General features: G+C 44.3%; 1 protein-coding gene across 18 annotated transcripts in view; it reads right to left on the bottom strand.

Moving 5' to 3' along the window:
- Positions 1-17467, bottom strand: part of PTPRK (protein tyrosine phosphatase receptor type K) — a 1571968-nt gene that overhangs the window by 116323 nt on the left and 1438178 nt on the right. For 10 of the 18 annotated variants that reach the window (XM_069607477.1, XM_069607480.1, XM_069607478.1 and 7 more), the window contains 2 exons: positions 3736-3772; positions 3531-3554 (listed from right to left, as the gene is read on the bottom strand). In XM_069607477.1, the coding sequence (XP_069463578.1) occupies positions 3531-3554; positions 3736-3772 (61 nt within the window). The remainder of the gene's footprint in view (positions 1-3530; positions 3555-3735; positions 3773-17467) is intronic. The other 8 variants (XM_069607481.1, XM_069607484.1, XM_069607488.1 and 5 more) reach the window with 1 other exon arrangement.

Raw genomic sequence — 17467 nt, 5'->3', positions numbered from 1 at the left:
AGTCACCCACTCCTGAATTAGATTATATACTCCATTTATCCTGGCAACATCCTCTTCATAGTGCCCTTTAAGTTCCAAGACCACCTGGGTATCGTCGGCATAGTTTATATAACAAATGCCGACGCTAACCAGGAGGTCAAAAGAGGGCCTTGTATACAAGTTAAATAATGTGGGGTTGGGGGATGCGCCTTGGGGCACACCACATGTCATTAACTCCAGGGGTGCCTGGCAACCCTGTACTGCCACTCTGGCTGTTCATGGGACCATAAAGGAAGCCATCCATGACACTGTGTAGTCTGAGCAGTTCACAAGGTCCTTCAACCTCACGAGCAGCAATCTGTGATCAATAAAATCAAATGCTGCTGAGAGGTCGAGAAGCATCAGCAGTGCAATTCTGCCATCAACAATTTTTGCAAGACTTGTTTTCTGGACCAGAATAGCAGTTTGCGTCCCATGAGAGGCCCGGAAACCAGACTGTCAAACACTCAACACATTGTATTTTTCAATGTGTGTCTGCAACTGCAAGTAGGCTGCCCTATCCAAAATCTTTAATACAAATGGAATCTTTGTAATAGGGCGGTAACTATCTGCTTTCTCAGGATCAGCAGTGTCTTACAGATTTGTGAAATCCACACTTCTTTATGCATAATTACACAATGTTTTCCTTGCATCACCACCCTTGGCATGGGAAAAGGTGCATACTACCCCACCTCTCTCCTAAACCAGTTTAGACAAGTTCAAAGAACTAGGAGAGGGAGAGAGCATGGCCACATTGGCTAATTCTGCAACAGGATCTAGACTATTCTTGGTTGTCCTACAAACTTCAAGGAGCTACTGCATGTGCAAAGATCTTCAAGAGAGCACATAGGGAGAAGAAATTATTGGATGACATGAAATAATATAAATTATGAGCACTGCATTATGATCAGAGGAAATTAAATGCAAAATATTGAAATAAAGATGTTTGAGCACAAAGGGCTATATATTTTGGAAACGCTAAGGATTTCCGTCCATTAAATAATGATACTTTGGTGACAATCAAATAATTTGAAGATATTCTATGCAGACCTGCTGAGAGAGATTTATGAAAAAAAAGGAGGAACTTCATTGCAGTGTTTTTTGCATAATCGAGGAGTGTTAATTAAGGATGGCAATGAGAACCAATTACAAATACTATATTGATGGTAGCAAACACTTTGCAACCCTTGCAATTGAACCCATTTTAGTACTTGTATATTAGGAGTATGTCTTCAGCATTTTGCTAGTTGTAGTGGCTTCTCGTGTATGCCTTTAAATCAATCAGTTATGTAATTGCTGCATGCTCAGATATTTAATAAATGTTATAACAACGTCCTATTTTAATTTGAAGGTCTACCTTCCTGTGAAGCCACATGAGTAAGAGGGGGCGTTATGTCACTTTTGCCCCCGACGATTAATTTACAATTATGTGACTATGCATATGTTATTTGGAGACAATGATTGCAGTATTCTGGCAAATGTGTGTGACAATCTTAGGATAGGACATGCATATTTTGAGAGCTTTTCATTGGTGATGTCAGAAGAAATCATGTTTTGTTAAAATGCATCATTTGGTACAATGTTTTACAAATATTTATAGAAGCGGAGTAACACGTGTTCTATTATAGAGCTTCCATACTCAAATGTCGCTTTAAGGACTACACCCCTGGCATGGTATACGTTAAAACGCTATCTGGATTAAATAAAAGCATTTAATTATTTACCCCAATGCTCAGAGATTGGGCTTGGAGGACATAGCAATGCCACTGTAACACCAATTTTAGCTCTAGCACTCTCACAATTGTTGTTAATGTCAGTCAGTACCCTCCCTGCTCTCTAGCCTGATGTCTTTAGGGAGTGGATCAATAAGATTTAAAATGCTCTTACCTGAAATATATATACAATTTTGCAATGAGATCCTGTGCACGGAGGTATTTTTTTACCTCACACAATGGCCAAATGTAGCATAGGTGACCATTGTCCAAGTTAGTGGTCCCAAACAGATGGCAAGGGTGAAGTGCCACTTGCATATAAGAGAGGGCAATGGTAAGGGGTCTAATAGTATTAGAGCATAGCAGGGAAGAAGAAAATCAAAGCCTCTCATTGAGCGTTCTGGGACAGTACGTGCTGATTGGCTATGGAGTTGGAAAAAGACAATGGAGAGGCATAGGATGCAGGCTGTATTGTGGTTAGAGCCGGCATTACACTTTTTCTGTTTATCTAAACTAGGAAGCACGCTCTAATGTAGAATATATCCAGAACTTGCTATATTGCTTCCCAATGATTTTGATATTTTATTTAGCTACTGCAGTGCGTACTTGTAAAACAAATTGCTTTAAGTGCTGCAGTGATCTTGGGGGGGTGGGGAGGTTACATTTATTTAAATAAAACAGAATACACTTAATTAGAACAACAAATGTCCCTGCATTAGTATTTTGCTGCAACGTCTACATCAGTTTTACTTTCACCAAATCTCGAAGCAAACAAAAAAAACGATATGTCCAACCCTGATGCAGCGGCAAACTGGCTCTTAAATGCTAATCTGCAATTATAGTGACAACCAATTATTGTCAAGAGATTTCTGCTTCATATGCCCCCCCTCCTGGGTATTTTATTACATGTCAACTTACCTATTAAAAACCTATGCTCCATGTACAACCAAAACAATGGTTCAACAAATAGCAATAGAAAACACATTTCAGTAATACACTGATTTTTCAGGCAATAGCAGAATGTATGGAAATTAATGTGTGTGGACAAAGTAACATTCACAGTGGATTCAGTCATCCAGTACAAAGCTTTGATGAATATATATACAATCCCATATGATGAACAGAGTGCTTCACTGGGTTTCTAGCAATGAAACCCCTCGTTTTAGGTGGAAAGTCATTCAGAACCCTTATGAATTAACGCAGGTGTACTTTTTTAATAAACATTCACAAAATGTTCACTTTATCAACATCAGAAGGATGAAAGACTGAGTCAACCTTGATGGAATTTGAACTTGTAAATGAAACTGAATCAATTGTTAGACAGCAAACCGTTCCCACAGACTACCTGTGCATAATCTGAAATAGGAAGAACTTTAGAGCCCAGGTTTATTTTTGATACTATTACTTAAATGTTACTAATTTGAAACCAAAATACACCACCTTTGTATAACACAAAAAAGCAACCCATCCAGCATGTTATTGCTGGTAGGATTTACCAAAACAGTAAATAAGTTTTTTTCGAAGAACTTTGATGAAATTTGAAGCAACACACACAAGGTAATTAATTTATTTTGAAATATAGTCTGTGTGTAGAAGGACAGTGACTTAAGAAATGCAAGGAGTGATTTCCAAATTCCATCGTGGTGGCAGTCTAGTAACATGCTGTTGACAAATTATACTACAAATTGCCACGGACATAATCTAGGCTGCACTCTCTGCTCTGCTAAAACCACCAATTCATGCAGATTATGCTGGCTTCCTGGACTAGAATTACTCAAATAAAAATATTTGTAGGATTACCTTGAGTAATCCAGTCTCGACTAGCTGTAATATAAAAGTGCAAACGTATTTTAATTTTACATGTTTAACCTGGGAATAATAAATACAAATTTTGCTGTACAGCTGGAGAAACAGCAGCTATTGTACAGATAATCTTTTCGTACGTCAACACCACTGTAGAACAACTTCCTAAAGGTGAAGGTAATACGATTGGATGTTCACTTACCTTGTGTTGCAATGTAGTGGCTGGGTCTCTGATAACCCTGGAAAAAAAGATGTCAATTATTTGTAGAACGACCAGATGAGTATGTCCACAGAAAACGTATATACATTCTACATTAGTTTCAGTAATTCATAGGTTTGAAAAATATTCTTAGTCAAGATATGCCAATGTAGACTAATGCACATCACGCTGAAATGGTTCATGTGAGGTACTGTAGCTCAATTAGCAAAATAACTTTAGCAACAATCTTCAGAAGTGCACCAAGCCTTTGGCGCGCTCAGGAAGCAAGCAAAGTCTCATCCCTGCTACACTAGCAACCTTTATTCCCATGGAAAACAGCCTTGCCAAACCCCACAGTCTGAATCACGACAAACACACATACATAAAATGGAATCCACTGTTTCCCTGGACAATGCTGTTAGTGTGGGGAGCTGAATTTTAAGAGTGTTTGATATAACAGCATACATTAGTCACTCAGATGTTTCATTGATGGTGACAAATGTGATGTATGGCTCCATTAAGTGCTCATCTTGACCGTGACAAATGAGAAAAACTATTGAAAACCATGATTTTATTAAATACACAAAGCCAGTAATCTGGACTTTTCAATGAGGGGCGGGAGCCCCTCTCAGCCAGGGTTGAGAGGCCTACCAGGAAGGAATCTATAGCCCACCCTACCCCACAGGTGGAATGTGGCAGCAGAGAGGACCCCAATTCCTGCCACTCATGTGTGCAAGCAGTTTGTTTGCATGCCCTTATTTCCAGCCTTGCCACATGTCTCAAATACTGGCCAGTGTCGATTTATTTTCAGCGACCACCAGGCTGGTGCAGAAAATCAACAGTGAAGGCCAATCAAGAAAACCAGCCTCAGCGCCCCCCCCCCTCAACACAGACCAGAAGGCTAGACAGAGGAGAGGCAAAGATGAGAAGGGAAACTTCACCCTACGGAGACCCGACCACAGCAGCACACTATCAGTGGAGTGACACCAACTGAAATCATGCACGCACCTGGCAAGCTTGTGCAACTAATCACAGACCTCCCCAAAGGCCAGAGGAAAGGAACCATCCTCCCCCAAAATACACCATAGGAACAGGCCCCGAAACACAGACTTGGCTTCCTACGCCAGCATCTTTGGTATGAGGCGAGCCTACATGGGGGATAGTGAATGGGGCCCATTTTATGGTTTTCCATCACACATAGATGCACAGTTGTTCAATCCTCACAGGGTGGAGTGTGATTTAAGCAGGTGACTGAGCAGGAAGCGTGGGTTTTGGAGTGAGGTCAGAGGTGGAGGACTACAAAGAGACTAGCCGGAGGAAGGAGGGAGCAGAGGCTTGTGGAGAAGATTCATGGAGCACGTAGTCATTGCCTTAGGATGAAAGAGGGTCTGCCATGTGAGTGTGCATGTTGCATGGTCAATGAGCAGAGGTTAGTGTAAGAAGTGAATGGCAGAGGGTGAACGTCGGGTGTGTGAGTGTTATTAGTATTTGGAGGGCAAAGTAGTAGTATGGAGGAGGGGATAAGCATTCTGGAGGAGGGGAGTAGTAGTGTCAGTTTGGATGAGGAGAGTAGTAGTATGGAGTAGGAAAAGTAGTAGAGTCGGGCAAAAGGAACATCAAAGGGTGGCGGCACGAGCAGGTGGAGTAAAACATTGAAGGGAATCAGGAAAGGAGGGAGGAGTGAGAGGGAAGTAGGCAGAATAAAGAGGAAGAGGTGACAGTGGATGTGCAAGGACAGCCTAAATCAGATCAGAGCAAGTGCAAGGCACTATCCAAAATCCTGTTCAAGCGCTAACCATTGGAGAGAGTAGGGAAAGTCAGGAAGTCCCTGAGGGAGAAATGACAGCCATGGTCTTAGTTTGTCATCTGCAGCATAAGACATCTTGTAGACAGTAGGGGGTCAACCTTCACTACTACTAACCAGGGGATACAGATGCCCTTAACTGTCACTACGACTGAGTGATTTCTGTGACATCTTGGAAATCAATCATTAGCATGCACTGAGCAGAATTCAGATACATTGCTCTAGGCAAGAGGTTTTAAAAAATAAAATAGGCAGCAAGAAAGGTTTCAAATTTTGAGGTGCTATCTCCAATTTTCTTTTTTTATATTGTTTATGGCACATTAGCTCTTAATCAAAATTGCATTGAAAACAAAGATTTAAAAAGTAAAAAGGACAACAAAATACTTTAAAAAGCCATGTTCTGTGTCAGAGTTATCTTTCCTCCTACTTTTTTTCCAGTAAATTTGTCTTAGTATCACATTTAACGTTGATAAAACGTTAGTGCTTTGTGAACCTCTAGGAAGTGTAAAACCTACACTGCTTGAGATTGAGAATTAAAAATAAAAGCTAGTAGCGCTAGCTCCGGTTTAATGTGGAATAAAGACAGATCTTTTGGAAAACAATACGCCCAGATGCCCCCGGGCCTAGCGCGCTATACAAATAAATAAAATACAAATACAAATGCAGGGCGAGTTATCAGCACTGCACTGTCCTTATAGAAAGTGTTTCACGGTTAGTGGCTGCCAGTGCTTAAATTTGGCTGATGCATCTTGCCAATGTAATAGAACCAAGAAAGCAGTTTTCCAGGTGACAAATTTTGATGTGTGAATGCCATGGCACAGAAGAACAAGTTACTTACCAACTGGTAACGTTCTTTCGACTGGATGTTCCTCCTACGTATTCCACATTTTTGACATGTAATGCCCACAGCTGTGTACTTCGGAAACTTTTTCGGCAGAGGACGTCCTGCGTCGATGGCATTGGGTCGATGTCCCTCAAAGGCCTCCACTGAGGGCAACGTCACTGAATGTTATAAATAGGACGCACAGCGCCCATAGCCTCAGTTCATGTTTTTTCCTCCATAACGTGGTACATGCACATATCCAATGAGTGCATGACTGCACATAGCCTTGAGGGAACTTAAGCTGCAATAGCATAGGAAATTCTCCAGAGGGGCAGGCTGGGAGGGCGATGTGGAATACGCTGGAGGAAAATCCAGTCGAAAGAAAGTTACCAGTTGGTAAGTAACTTGTTCTTCGAATGGATTGTGTCCTCCAATGTATTCCACATCTTTGACAGACTCCCAAAGCAGTACCAGAAAATGTAGGAGGGAAAATAATTTAGAATACCCAATCAGAAGGCAGAATAAAGAACCGCCTTACCAAAGACCATATCTTGACCATGGAGCGTATCCACAGAGTAATGTTTAACAAAATTGTGGATAGAAGCCCATGGGGCAACATCACAAATATTCCTAAGAGGAACTCCCCGCTGCAGGGCTTTGGAAGTAGCCACACCCCTAGTGGAATGAGCATGCAATCCTTCAGGAGGGTTCTAACCCGCCAATCGGTAACATTCAGTAATGGTGAGGATAATCCACCTGGACAATATCTGTTTGGTAACAGCCTGGCCCAATCGATTTCCAGCATACACCACAAAGAGTTGATCGTCCACTCGGACCCTGGACATCCTAGAAATATAAAAGCTCAGAGCTCTCCTAGGGTCCAACCTATGGAGTCGCTCCTCGTCCTTACCAGGATGAGGAGGAGGATAGAAAGATGGAAGAACCACTTTCTGGCTTAAATGAAATTTAGATACTACCTTCGGTAGAAACGAAGGACGTACCCTCAGTGCAACCCTATCCTTGTGGAACACAGTAAAGGGCGGCTTAGGTGAAAGTGCCTGCAATTCACTCTGCGAGCAGAAGTAACCACAACCAAGAACACCGTCTTGAAAGACAACAGTCTCAAAGGACAAGAGTGCAGAGGTTCAATGGAGCACCCATCAGGAATTTCAAGACCAAATTCAGATCCCAAACTGGCACCTGGAACGGGGACGGCGGGAACACATTAGTGAGCCCTTTCAGAAATTGGGAAATCAAAGGAATCTTAAAATAAGAACATTCTTCGGACGAGCGCTTGAAGATAGACAGCGCCACCAGGTAACCTTTAATGGTACCCACTTGAAGGCCCCTGTGGGCCAAAGAAAGCAAGAAAGATAGAACCATGGGAATGGAACACTGAAAAGGAACAACAATTTGTCCTCTGCACCAGTCACAACACTTACGCCAATGGTACAGGGATTTTGATGCTGGCTGATAGCAACACCTCCATCACGTCATCCGGGAAGTACCAATCCTTATACCTCAACCTTACAGATACCAAGCGTGAAGATTGAGAGTCTTGACCTCTGGATGGAGAACTCGACCTCATCTCCAGAAGGACTTCCTGAGCCAACTCCCACTCGTGAGAGACTGCTCTGCCTACTCAGAGCGTCCACAGCCGCATTCTCCTCTCCGGCCAGATGAACTGCCAAGAGTGATATTCCCTGCTGGATTGCCCAGAGCTGCATCGCCTCTCTGCACAACAGTAGTGACCCTAACACCTCCTTTTATGTTGAGGTAATGCATGGCCACTGTATTGTCCGTCATGATCAGGACACACTTCCCCCTCACACAGACAGCAGAAAAGCCTCAAGGGCCAGCCTGATGGCCCTCAGCTCTAATAGGTTGATGTGGAGTTTGGACTCCGACGGAGACCAACGACCGCCGGCAGTCAAATCCTCAGCATGAGCTCCCCATCCTGCGAGGGAAGCGTCCGTAACTACTGTCACCTCCAGCCACGGTTGCCAAAACGGCTCCTCCATCAGTTTCCCCTTGTTGGCCCCCCACAGAGATTCTGTGAGACCGAGAGTGGGATCTGAACATGATCCGACATTTTACCTGTGAATTGTGACCACTACATCTTGAGGACCCATTGCAGGGATCTCATCCTGTTGGGAAGATGTCGGATGCGACTTCTTGAAATTGTGGGAGAAGCCCAACTTGTGGAGGGAGCGGCAGGTGAGACCACGATGATCCATCGCTTGCTCGAGAGAACGCGCATGGATCAGCCAGTCGTCCAGGTAGGAGTAGACGTGAATCCTGCCTTGCCTGAGATACGCTGCCACCACCACCACTATTAGCTTGGTGAAGACCCTCGTGGCGGAGTTCAATCCGAATGGCAAGACCCAAAACAAAGTGCGAGTTGCCAGCTGCAAACCTCAGGTACTTTGTGCTTAGGATGAATCGGCACATGAAAGTAAGCATCCTGTAGATCCAGAGACACCAACCAATCATGAAGCTGAAGGGGCTGGAGGACTTGAGAAAGAGTGACCATCTTGAACTTGCCCTTCCTGAGAAGTTTATTCAACCAACGCAAGTCCAAGATGGGTCTCAATCCCCCCGTCTTTCTTTGGAATAAAAAAATATGGGGAATTTCTATAGCACCTTTCTCAAGCAGGGTCAAGATTTCCTGCACAAGGAGTGGATCTGGAAGCTTCAAAGAGAGATTCCCCGGTGGATTGTCGTGAGGCCTCTTTAGGAAGGGAAGGCAGTAGCCGTGGGCTATTGTATCCAGAACCCACGGATCCGAAGTAATAGCTCGTCATTCTACGAGATGCTGAGACAGTCTACCCCCAACCAGCGAACAATGGGACATGGCCTCATGCTTGTTTTGGAGCGTCTGCGGCACTCCTATTTCCCCCAACCACCATGGGTAATTTTACGCGGACCCCTTTGACTGGCGGCTCCTCTCAGAGTAGTAACGAAAAGAACCTCCCCCCTCCACTGCTGTCCCCTAGGATGAAAAGGCAGAGGTTGACGCACAGCTGCGTTCAATAGATTTCGCTGCAGCTTTCGAGGTCTGCAACCTCTCAAGGCTCTCGTCAGCCTTGCTGCCAAACAAATGCCCGCCATCAAAGGGCATGTTCAAATAAGGGGCTTGCACATCCGGAGCAAAACCAGACTTCCGCAACCACGCAAATCTGCGTATAACTGTGTTCGCAGCCATGGACCGGATAACACCGTCAGCCGTGTCCAAACCCGACTGAAGGGATTCACACATGGCATCCTTGCCATCCTGCACGAGAGCAAGGAACCCATCCCTTTCGGGAATATGCTCAGCCGCTAGAGAAACACAGTTCCACAGAGTGTGTGAAAATCTTGCTAAGGCACAAGTGGAGTGAGTTTGTTTTATTATTTGTAATGCGCGAGCATACCCGAGGGTATCAGGGCACAGCCTTTACAAGAATATGCAAAGCTTGGTTACAGTAGTCATAAAATATACAGAGAGACAAGATGGTACACCAATAATGTATACAAATCAACAATGAGTTACATAGATATAATATACATATCGACAAATGAGCGCACAAGGTTACAATGTGTGCGAGTGGCACAACTGGGGGACAGCCTGGCGCTTGAGGTGACTGACAGTTTACGTTTTCAGCCAAGAAACTACATGGAAGCGGAAGTTCTGGTAAGGCAGGTCCTCTCTGAGATTTGGCGGTAAGGAGTTCCACAGCTTGGCTGTTTTCACTGGGAAACTGTTGCCCCCTATGGTGGCACGTTTAAAATGAGGGACAGAGAGGCAGTCTTTGTAGGCAGTTCTGGTGGGTCTCAGGGAAGGTAGTCTGTGGAATCTGTTCATCAGGTAGGTAGGGGCAGCGTTATTGAGGGATTTGTGAGTTGGCTGACTTCAACGCCATACTCCCCCAGAAAACACCTTGCGTGCCCAACCGTTGATTAGTTTGCCGTCCCCATTAGGAGGGATGGTAGGGTACACCGCCTGCCTCGAGGTGGCCTTAACCGCCTGAACCACCAAACTCTCGGGAGTGGGGTGAGATGAAAGGTAGCTGGGGTCGCTCATGGAAGGGCAGTATTTTTTAGTTAACGATTTGTTAACTCCCGGAAGAGATTCCGGGGACTGTCAAGCAGCCGCCACCCTTTTCTGCAACGTCAAATGAAAAGGTAACACCGGGTCAGAGGACGGACCTTGATCCAAAATATCTGTTAAGTCACCCTGAACAAAAGCTTCAGGAGACTGGACCATCCAAGATACTCAGTGACCCTAGCCATAAGTCTCCTGTAGGATGACTCAGCGTGAGCCCCAGGCTCAGGCCTGGCAAATTCCACCTCAGGAGAAGTGTCCAAGCCACTGGCATCATGAAGAGACTGCCTCAACTCTTCCAATTAACTGTCCCCAGAAAAGACAGGCGCCACATCAGGCTCAACAGGGTCAAAATCGAAATCTGACCTCTCCTCCTCCACAAAGATGTCATCCAGAGGGAGATAAAAGTCCTGCCTCGGAACAGAAGAGGGTCTGGTGTCCTTAACAGGCATCACAGGCTTGGAAGTAGCCTTCCTCGGTGGATCCACAGTACCAGGGACCTACATCTGTAAATTCTGGCCAAAAGGCCCAAAAGGCACCAAAGGCTTTCGGCATTGAGAGCACCGACTGCTTCGGCATCAAAAATGGCGCAGAGGGCTGGTGCGAAGCAAAGCTTCGATGTCCGTATCCAATGGGCACAGCGCCGACGGAGTCGATGCCGACCTCGATTCCTTACCAGGTTTCTGCTGTTTCACTTGGGACGAGGACCGAGACCTGGAAGCACGTCTCTTGCGACCATCCTGAGCCTTGTCCGAACGGGACCTCAGAGGCTCCCGATGAGTTGCGCTGAGGTCCCGAGCCCAAAGGTGTTTGAGCCACTGATCAAGACCGTTCCTTGCCAGCTTCTTCCGAAGGCGTGGACGGAACTGTGCCCTGGGATTGGAAAATCGCCAGCATCTACTCCCTGAAGGTAGCCCATTCCTCCGGAGTCGAGGACTTAGTTGGAAATGCCACTTTCCTCACGGCTCCATCCTCTGAGGAGGACGGGTAAGGCGACCAGTGACGTCGCTTCCTGGAATCTCGAGATGAGGACGAATGGCGGGAACCACTTCGGGACCGAGAGCCCCGGGACTCCTTCCGACAACGAGAGTCCCTCGAATCGTCGCTGGACATCCCCTTAAGAGGTTTTATGGGACTTACTGGATTTAGAACCCCTACCTACCTGAAGCTTCCCTTTACACTCCCGCAAGGCCTTAGCAATCAACGACTGGCATTTGGAACAGTCATCGGTGTCATGACTCTCGCCCAGGCACCACCAACAAATGCGATGCAGGTCGGTAATCGACTTCTTAGACTTGCAGTCTCGGCAAGTCTTGAAGCCAGACCGCAGAGTCAGCGGGTTCGAAGAAGAAGACATTCACGAGGAATACACGAGGCGCGCGAGTCTCCAAAGCAAACACGTTTGCGGAAAAAACAGAACTGAGGCTACGGGCGCTGCGCGTCCTATTTATAACATCCGGTGACGACGTCCTCGAAGGAGGCCTTCGAGGGACACCTACCCGACGTCATTGACACAGAATGCCCTCTGCCGAAATAGTTTCCGAAGTACACAGCTGTGGGCATTACATGTCAAAGATGTGGAATACGTTGAGACCCAATCCATTCGAAGGCTTTTACCACCACCAAGATCAGGTTCATGTCGCACACAGGGGGAGGTGCTTTAATTTGGGGGTACATTTGCAGAAGGCCAACAATATGGCCCTGAATGACCAGGTGGGATGTTGAGAAAGAAATGTCTGTAGAATTCCCGTCAGCACAGATTATGGCTAGGTATGGCCTACAAGTGTCAGCTTGTATATCAGAGCATGGTAGTTCAGACACAAAAAAGCATCTGAACAAAGGACCATCTTAATGGGTTGAGAATTTTGTTGATGAATCAATGACAAAACCGTAGCCATTTGCATCTATCCTGGGAGCATATGGAAATCTTTCTGGCTGCCTGAATGACGGATTGTTCTGAGAGATACCCAAGTGAACTAGTGTTAATTCTTTATGCTCCAGCACTCTAAGCTCAGCAATTGAAGGGATGGGTGATATACTTTCCCCCTCTGCTGTGTTAGAATCTCCGGAAAGGGCGGGAGATGCGTCTGGACTTCTGAAGTAAGCTCAGCGAGGTCAAAAAACCAGGTCCAGGCTGATCAGAGAGAAGTTACAAGGATCAATGGCGCATGTTGAGTGGATCACCACTTGGCAGTAACTCTTGGAATGCGGGAGAGGGGAGGAAAAGCATACAAACTCCAGTTGCACCACATAATCTGAACAGCATCCCCCTGTGTCAGATGAGCCAGAGCCCCTCTCAAAGCAAAGAACCTGAATTTTGCACTGCTCTCTAAGGGAAAGAAGTCTAGCAGAGGTATGCCCCATTTCCGAAATACTGTCTGGAGAACTGAGGTGTGCAATTTCCTTTGGTTTCTCCTGGAAGGTGGAGGACTCGCAGACTGTTGCTTTCATTGTTCAAATTTGTACCTCCAAATCTGCATGCAGTGGTGACCTTGTGACACCCCTCTTGATTGAATAAATACACAGAGGTCGAGTTGTCTATCTGAATGAGTACAGTTTGCAATCCAATCAAGGGAGGAACAGAATCAGGGCTATCTTGTGAGCTCAGAGTTCCAAAATATTTCTGTGCCCCTGCTGATCTTGGGAGGGCCACCAACCATGAACAGATGGGTAGTCCATGGTTGCCCTCACCCATGAGGGACGAGTCAGTCATGATGACTGTGTGGGGGCGTTGCTGAAAGGGTGCCAGTCAACAAGTTCTCTTCTCTGGACCCCCAGAGCAGCTCGATGGTAATCCTCTGGAACCAAGTTAAATCAAATGAGCATCTAAATCCGGAATCCAATGCTCCACTAGGTCTAACTGCATACTCTTCATCTAAATGTGCACATGGAAAATTGTACTTGCCATGATGCAAAGGTTTTCCAACATGGCCCCAATGTTTTAGGCACAGCGGCAAACTTAAAGGAAGCTTCAAACTGAGCTGGCTCTGGAAGAGCAGCTGGAGCCTTAAGAGGAAGCACTAATTAGACCCTTAAAGTAGAACACCATGGCCTGCGACCTCATGAAATTCTGAAAGCAATAAAAGAAAAACCATGTTCATAGGCTGCTTCGTACTAAGTCAGAATAGAGGACGCAGTCCAGGTAGCCAAAGAAGAAGGGGTCCATGCAGAGGTTTGAATCGGGTACCAATATGGTTGACATTGTTGGTTGAACCAGGGATCAGATAAGCACACTGCTGATGAGGAGGTCTGGTAATGAGTAGGCCATGACACTGTTGTCACGGGGGACCATTAGACCTGCGGAGGGCAGGAATCCGTGGGCACCATAGACTGGAGCCTTAAGGGGGGGGGGGGGGTGGTCATTTCTAAAAGTCTCCTCAGTAACACAAATCTGAGGTGAATTGGACAAGTCCTGAGGCAAGGACACTGTGGCCCGGAATCCTTGGAGGTCAAAATCAGAATCATTGAATATAATTATATTAAACAATTCTGATGAATTCCTCACAATACATCCTAACAAGGGGTTGATTTCATGCATTTATTTTTTTTAGACACATAATTTTCATAGGAATCTGTGAGAACTTTATATATTATCAAATGGAAACAACCTTACATTTTGGGTAAGGCATTTTTCATTTTTAGTAATTCGATATAATTGCTGCAACATAGAAAATAGATGAATACTAACTTTGTAATTCTCTGTTGTCTCTGGTCCCCTACTCTCTCCCCCTTGATCGTTTCCACGGAAACACATTTTGTGGATCACTGTAAAATTCATATTGTCCTAATAGTTTGTATTGTACAATTTTATAATATCTTTAAACATTGACCTTGCTATAAGTAACGTGTTTATATATGAATACTATGTTTGATTTATGTGATGATTTCCATATGGATACACCAGCCTTGAAAAAGACTTAGGTTGAAACATGCGTTGGCTAGGCTAGGTGAATGAAAACAGCTACTTGTACACAGTGACTAAAGAGATAATGGATCTGGCTAAAGGCCTTTGTAATATGAACTGACCAAGGGGATGATGTACTAAATAAAGTCTGTGTCTTAAGAATTTGATTAAAATCTATAAGGAGTAAAGATTTATCTGGCTAAAGGTCTGTTTTATGAATTGGACTAAATTAATAAAGTAAGGAGCTGCCATTTTTTTCAAATCACATATTTAGAACAATTAAATATTACCTATGATACGTAATATTGTTCTATGAATTATATTCAATGAAATGTATACATTTAATCGAAGACCGCGTTTTCAGCACAGGAAAATCGGCATTATGCTACACACTTGTGGTTTAGGGCACAATCACCTTTCCTCTACTCACTCGACAGTCAAATTAAAATAGATACAACTATAGGTGCTGACAAGAAGTCAATTTGCCCAATTTAACTGTACTAACCCCTGAAAGGAGTCGTGGAGCCGTAGAGAAAATGTAACTTGACTCCCCTTGTCACTGTAATACTTGAAGTTTCTCAGGTGTTAAGGAGGTAGGGCACTGAAAAACTCTTCCCAGCGTACCAACATCTTCAGTCACCCTGTTGAAAGGGCTGCACACGCTTCCCAGTAGTTACCTGGGCCCAAGCACTTCAAACACAAGAAAGTGTGGGCCTTGCGATAAAAAGTGATGAGAGCTTTGCTTACAATTAGAAAACCACTTTAGTCCTTAACAAACAGGCAAAGACTGGTAGATATCCAAGGAAAGAAAAAAACAAAAGTAAAGGAAGAAAACAAAGTACTGCAGGCGTGCTGTTTCACTGGCCCCTTCTACACAGAAAAAGGAACTGGTGGGCACGTACCATGGCCACTCCCCTTGCATGCGCTCTGTCACCAAATTTGAATTTCATGGAATGTATTGCTGTGCACATTTGCCGGTCCCTTCACCATGCAACGGACACCCCTTAAGTATGGAGGAAGCTGGGACTGGAAGCAAGAGTAATGTCAAATCAAAATGCTAACAAAATAGGTCAGCAGCCGTAAGGCATTCTGCGTGATTGCCTACCATAGCGGAAACACAAGTGAGGAGTACCCTAGACATAATTGCTGCAATATTTAGAAGTACTTGGCCCCAACTATTTTGTGGTTATGCTAAACTGACTATTAGTAGCCTTAAAGAGGTACATTTTTTTTATCCCTCATATTTCCTTTTTTCCCCATACATCCCAGTCATTCACTAATATTTCTTGGTTTATTGCCACTTTTTTCCATGTTTCATTCCCTTTCTTGCTGCCTACCTTCTACATGTCTCATCATATCCACTCCATTATGTCTAGCGCTTAAAGAGGTTACTCCACTGTGGCCAAAATGTCAGATTCTATATCCATCATTTGAACAAATATCGATGAGGAGGGTATTTTTTTAGTGTAATGAGCATGCCAGTTATATTTATGGTGTGTTTTTTCAATGCAGTAATCTATTTACAGACATAGTTGTTATTTGCAATTACATAATCACTGAACATCGGATTACATTTACTTTCTGATCTGCTGTGTACATGGACTCATTCATGTAGTGGAGTGTACAAACTAAAATGGACTGGTGCAAAGCTTTGTCTTAGTTGTTCATTTGGCTCGTCCAGAAAAAGGAGAGTAACACTGTTCCATTGGAATAAAGGTTCTTCTGAAACAACGGAGGGCTGTCCTTCATTGTTTCAGAAGCCAAACTAGGCTCAATAGCTTTAAATATGCGTGTCATGAAGATATTGAACTGAGAGAGATAGCGTTTCTCGTTTTCTTCCACTTCAAACTCAGAGTTCCTGCCTCTTTCCCGGAATTAGGGGACGGACCAGTCTTTAAAACACAACAGAATTTTATTACTATATTTGAAATAAGCAAGCCCTCAGGATCTTATAGCATTTGGCACTTTGTGTGTGCCCCTTTACTGGACGTGTGCCCTCAGAGCCTGCTTTTGTGACAAAGTGTGATGGATGTAGGACACACATACATCGTTAAACATGGAATGCCCGTTTTTGAGTATTTTTCTCTTTAATGATGTATTTTTTTTTCATACTCTGTAGTTGATGGCAATGTTGTTTTTCACTAAACCAGTTCATAAATTATAATAAAAGTGCTGTGGTTTTATCAGCCCACTGCTCTTTCCAGCCTCACATTAGGTGACTGGCTCATGTAAGGAACTCATGATGGCAACAGTAAAGACAGACACACATGATCACAATTCAAGGGTGTTTATTAAACTGTATAAATGGGTGAGGAACAACACCTAATTTAAACCTAAATCTAAGATGAGAGAAAGCTACAACCATCAAATAATAAGGCATTCCTAGGGCTTATGCTAAAATAAACTATTGCCAATTTTTACTGCTAAGTTACAAAAGATTGATGGATCATTTTCACCAGAAAAGAAAGAATTGTTCACAAAATGATAAGTCAGACTGATATAGCTAGGGTCTCCCTGCCCCATGTTATTAGCACGGGACAAGGCGGGACTCCTGAGCACAACACACACCTTGGCTTCTCCAGCACGATGTTACAGTTCTTTTCAGCAATATTAGGACCTACTGTGGCCAAGTCTCTTTCTTACAAAGTCTCTTGCCTTGAAGGGCCTGATGTTTCAACAATAACAAAAGTTCCTTTCCGTGATCTCTTACGTTGGGTGATGACTTCACCCTTAGACCCCCTCAACTGGGTTCCGATCCTTTTTTAATGCTAGCCTCCCTCCGTCTGGTTCACTACAGCCAGAGAGACAGTCACTTTTTGATTTATCAGAATGCAGAATTCACGTCCCTTAGCTTTACTCTTACCCACGTGTCAAAGACTTTCAATTGTACAAGGGGTTTTAGTCGACCCTTGTATGACCACTTGGACCTCTTAAGTCAGGCTCTTCTAGGGCCTCCTGGCATTTGTAGTTTTAACAAAAGGGGACCAGCCAGAGTCTTTCGATTGAGCGCCCACGTGTCGCCGGACCACTCTGCATCTCGTCTTTCCCTGCGTTTTCTTAATAGTTCAGTAACACACACGTTCTTTGTTCACAAGTTCTTTCAATTCATAGCATGTTGCC

Source organism: Ambystoma mexicanum, chromosome 4q, assembly GCF_040938575.1.
Source record: "Ambystoma mexicanum isolate Mex_15411 chromosome 4q, UKY_AmexF1_1, whole genome shotgun sequence".
Taxonomy (NCBI): domain Eukaryota; kingdom Metazoa; phylum Chordata; class Amphibia; order Caudata; family Ambystomatidae; genus Ambystoma; species Ambystoma mexicanum.
The sequence above is the reverse complement of the archived record's forward strand: the minus strand, read 5'-3'. Positions and strand labels throughout refer to the sequence as shown.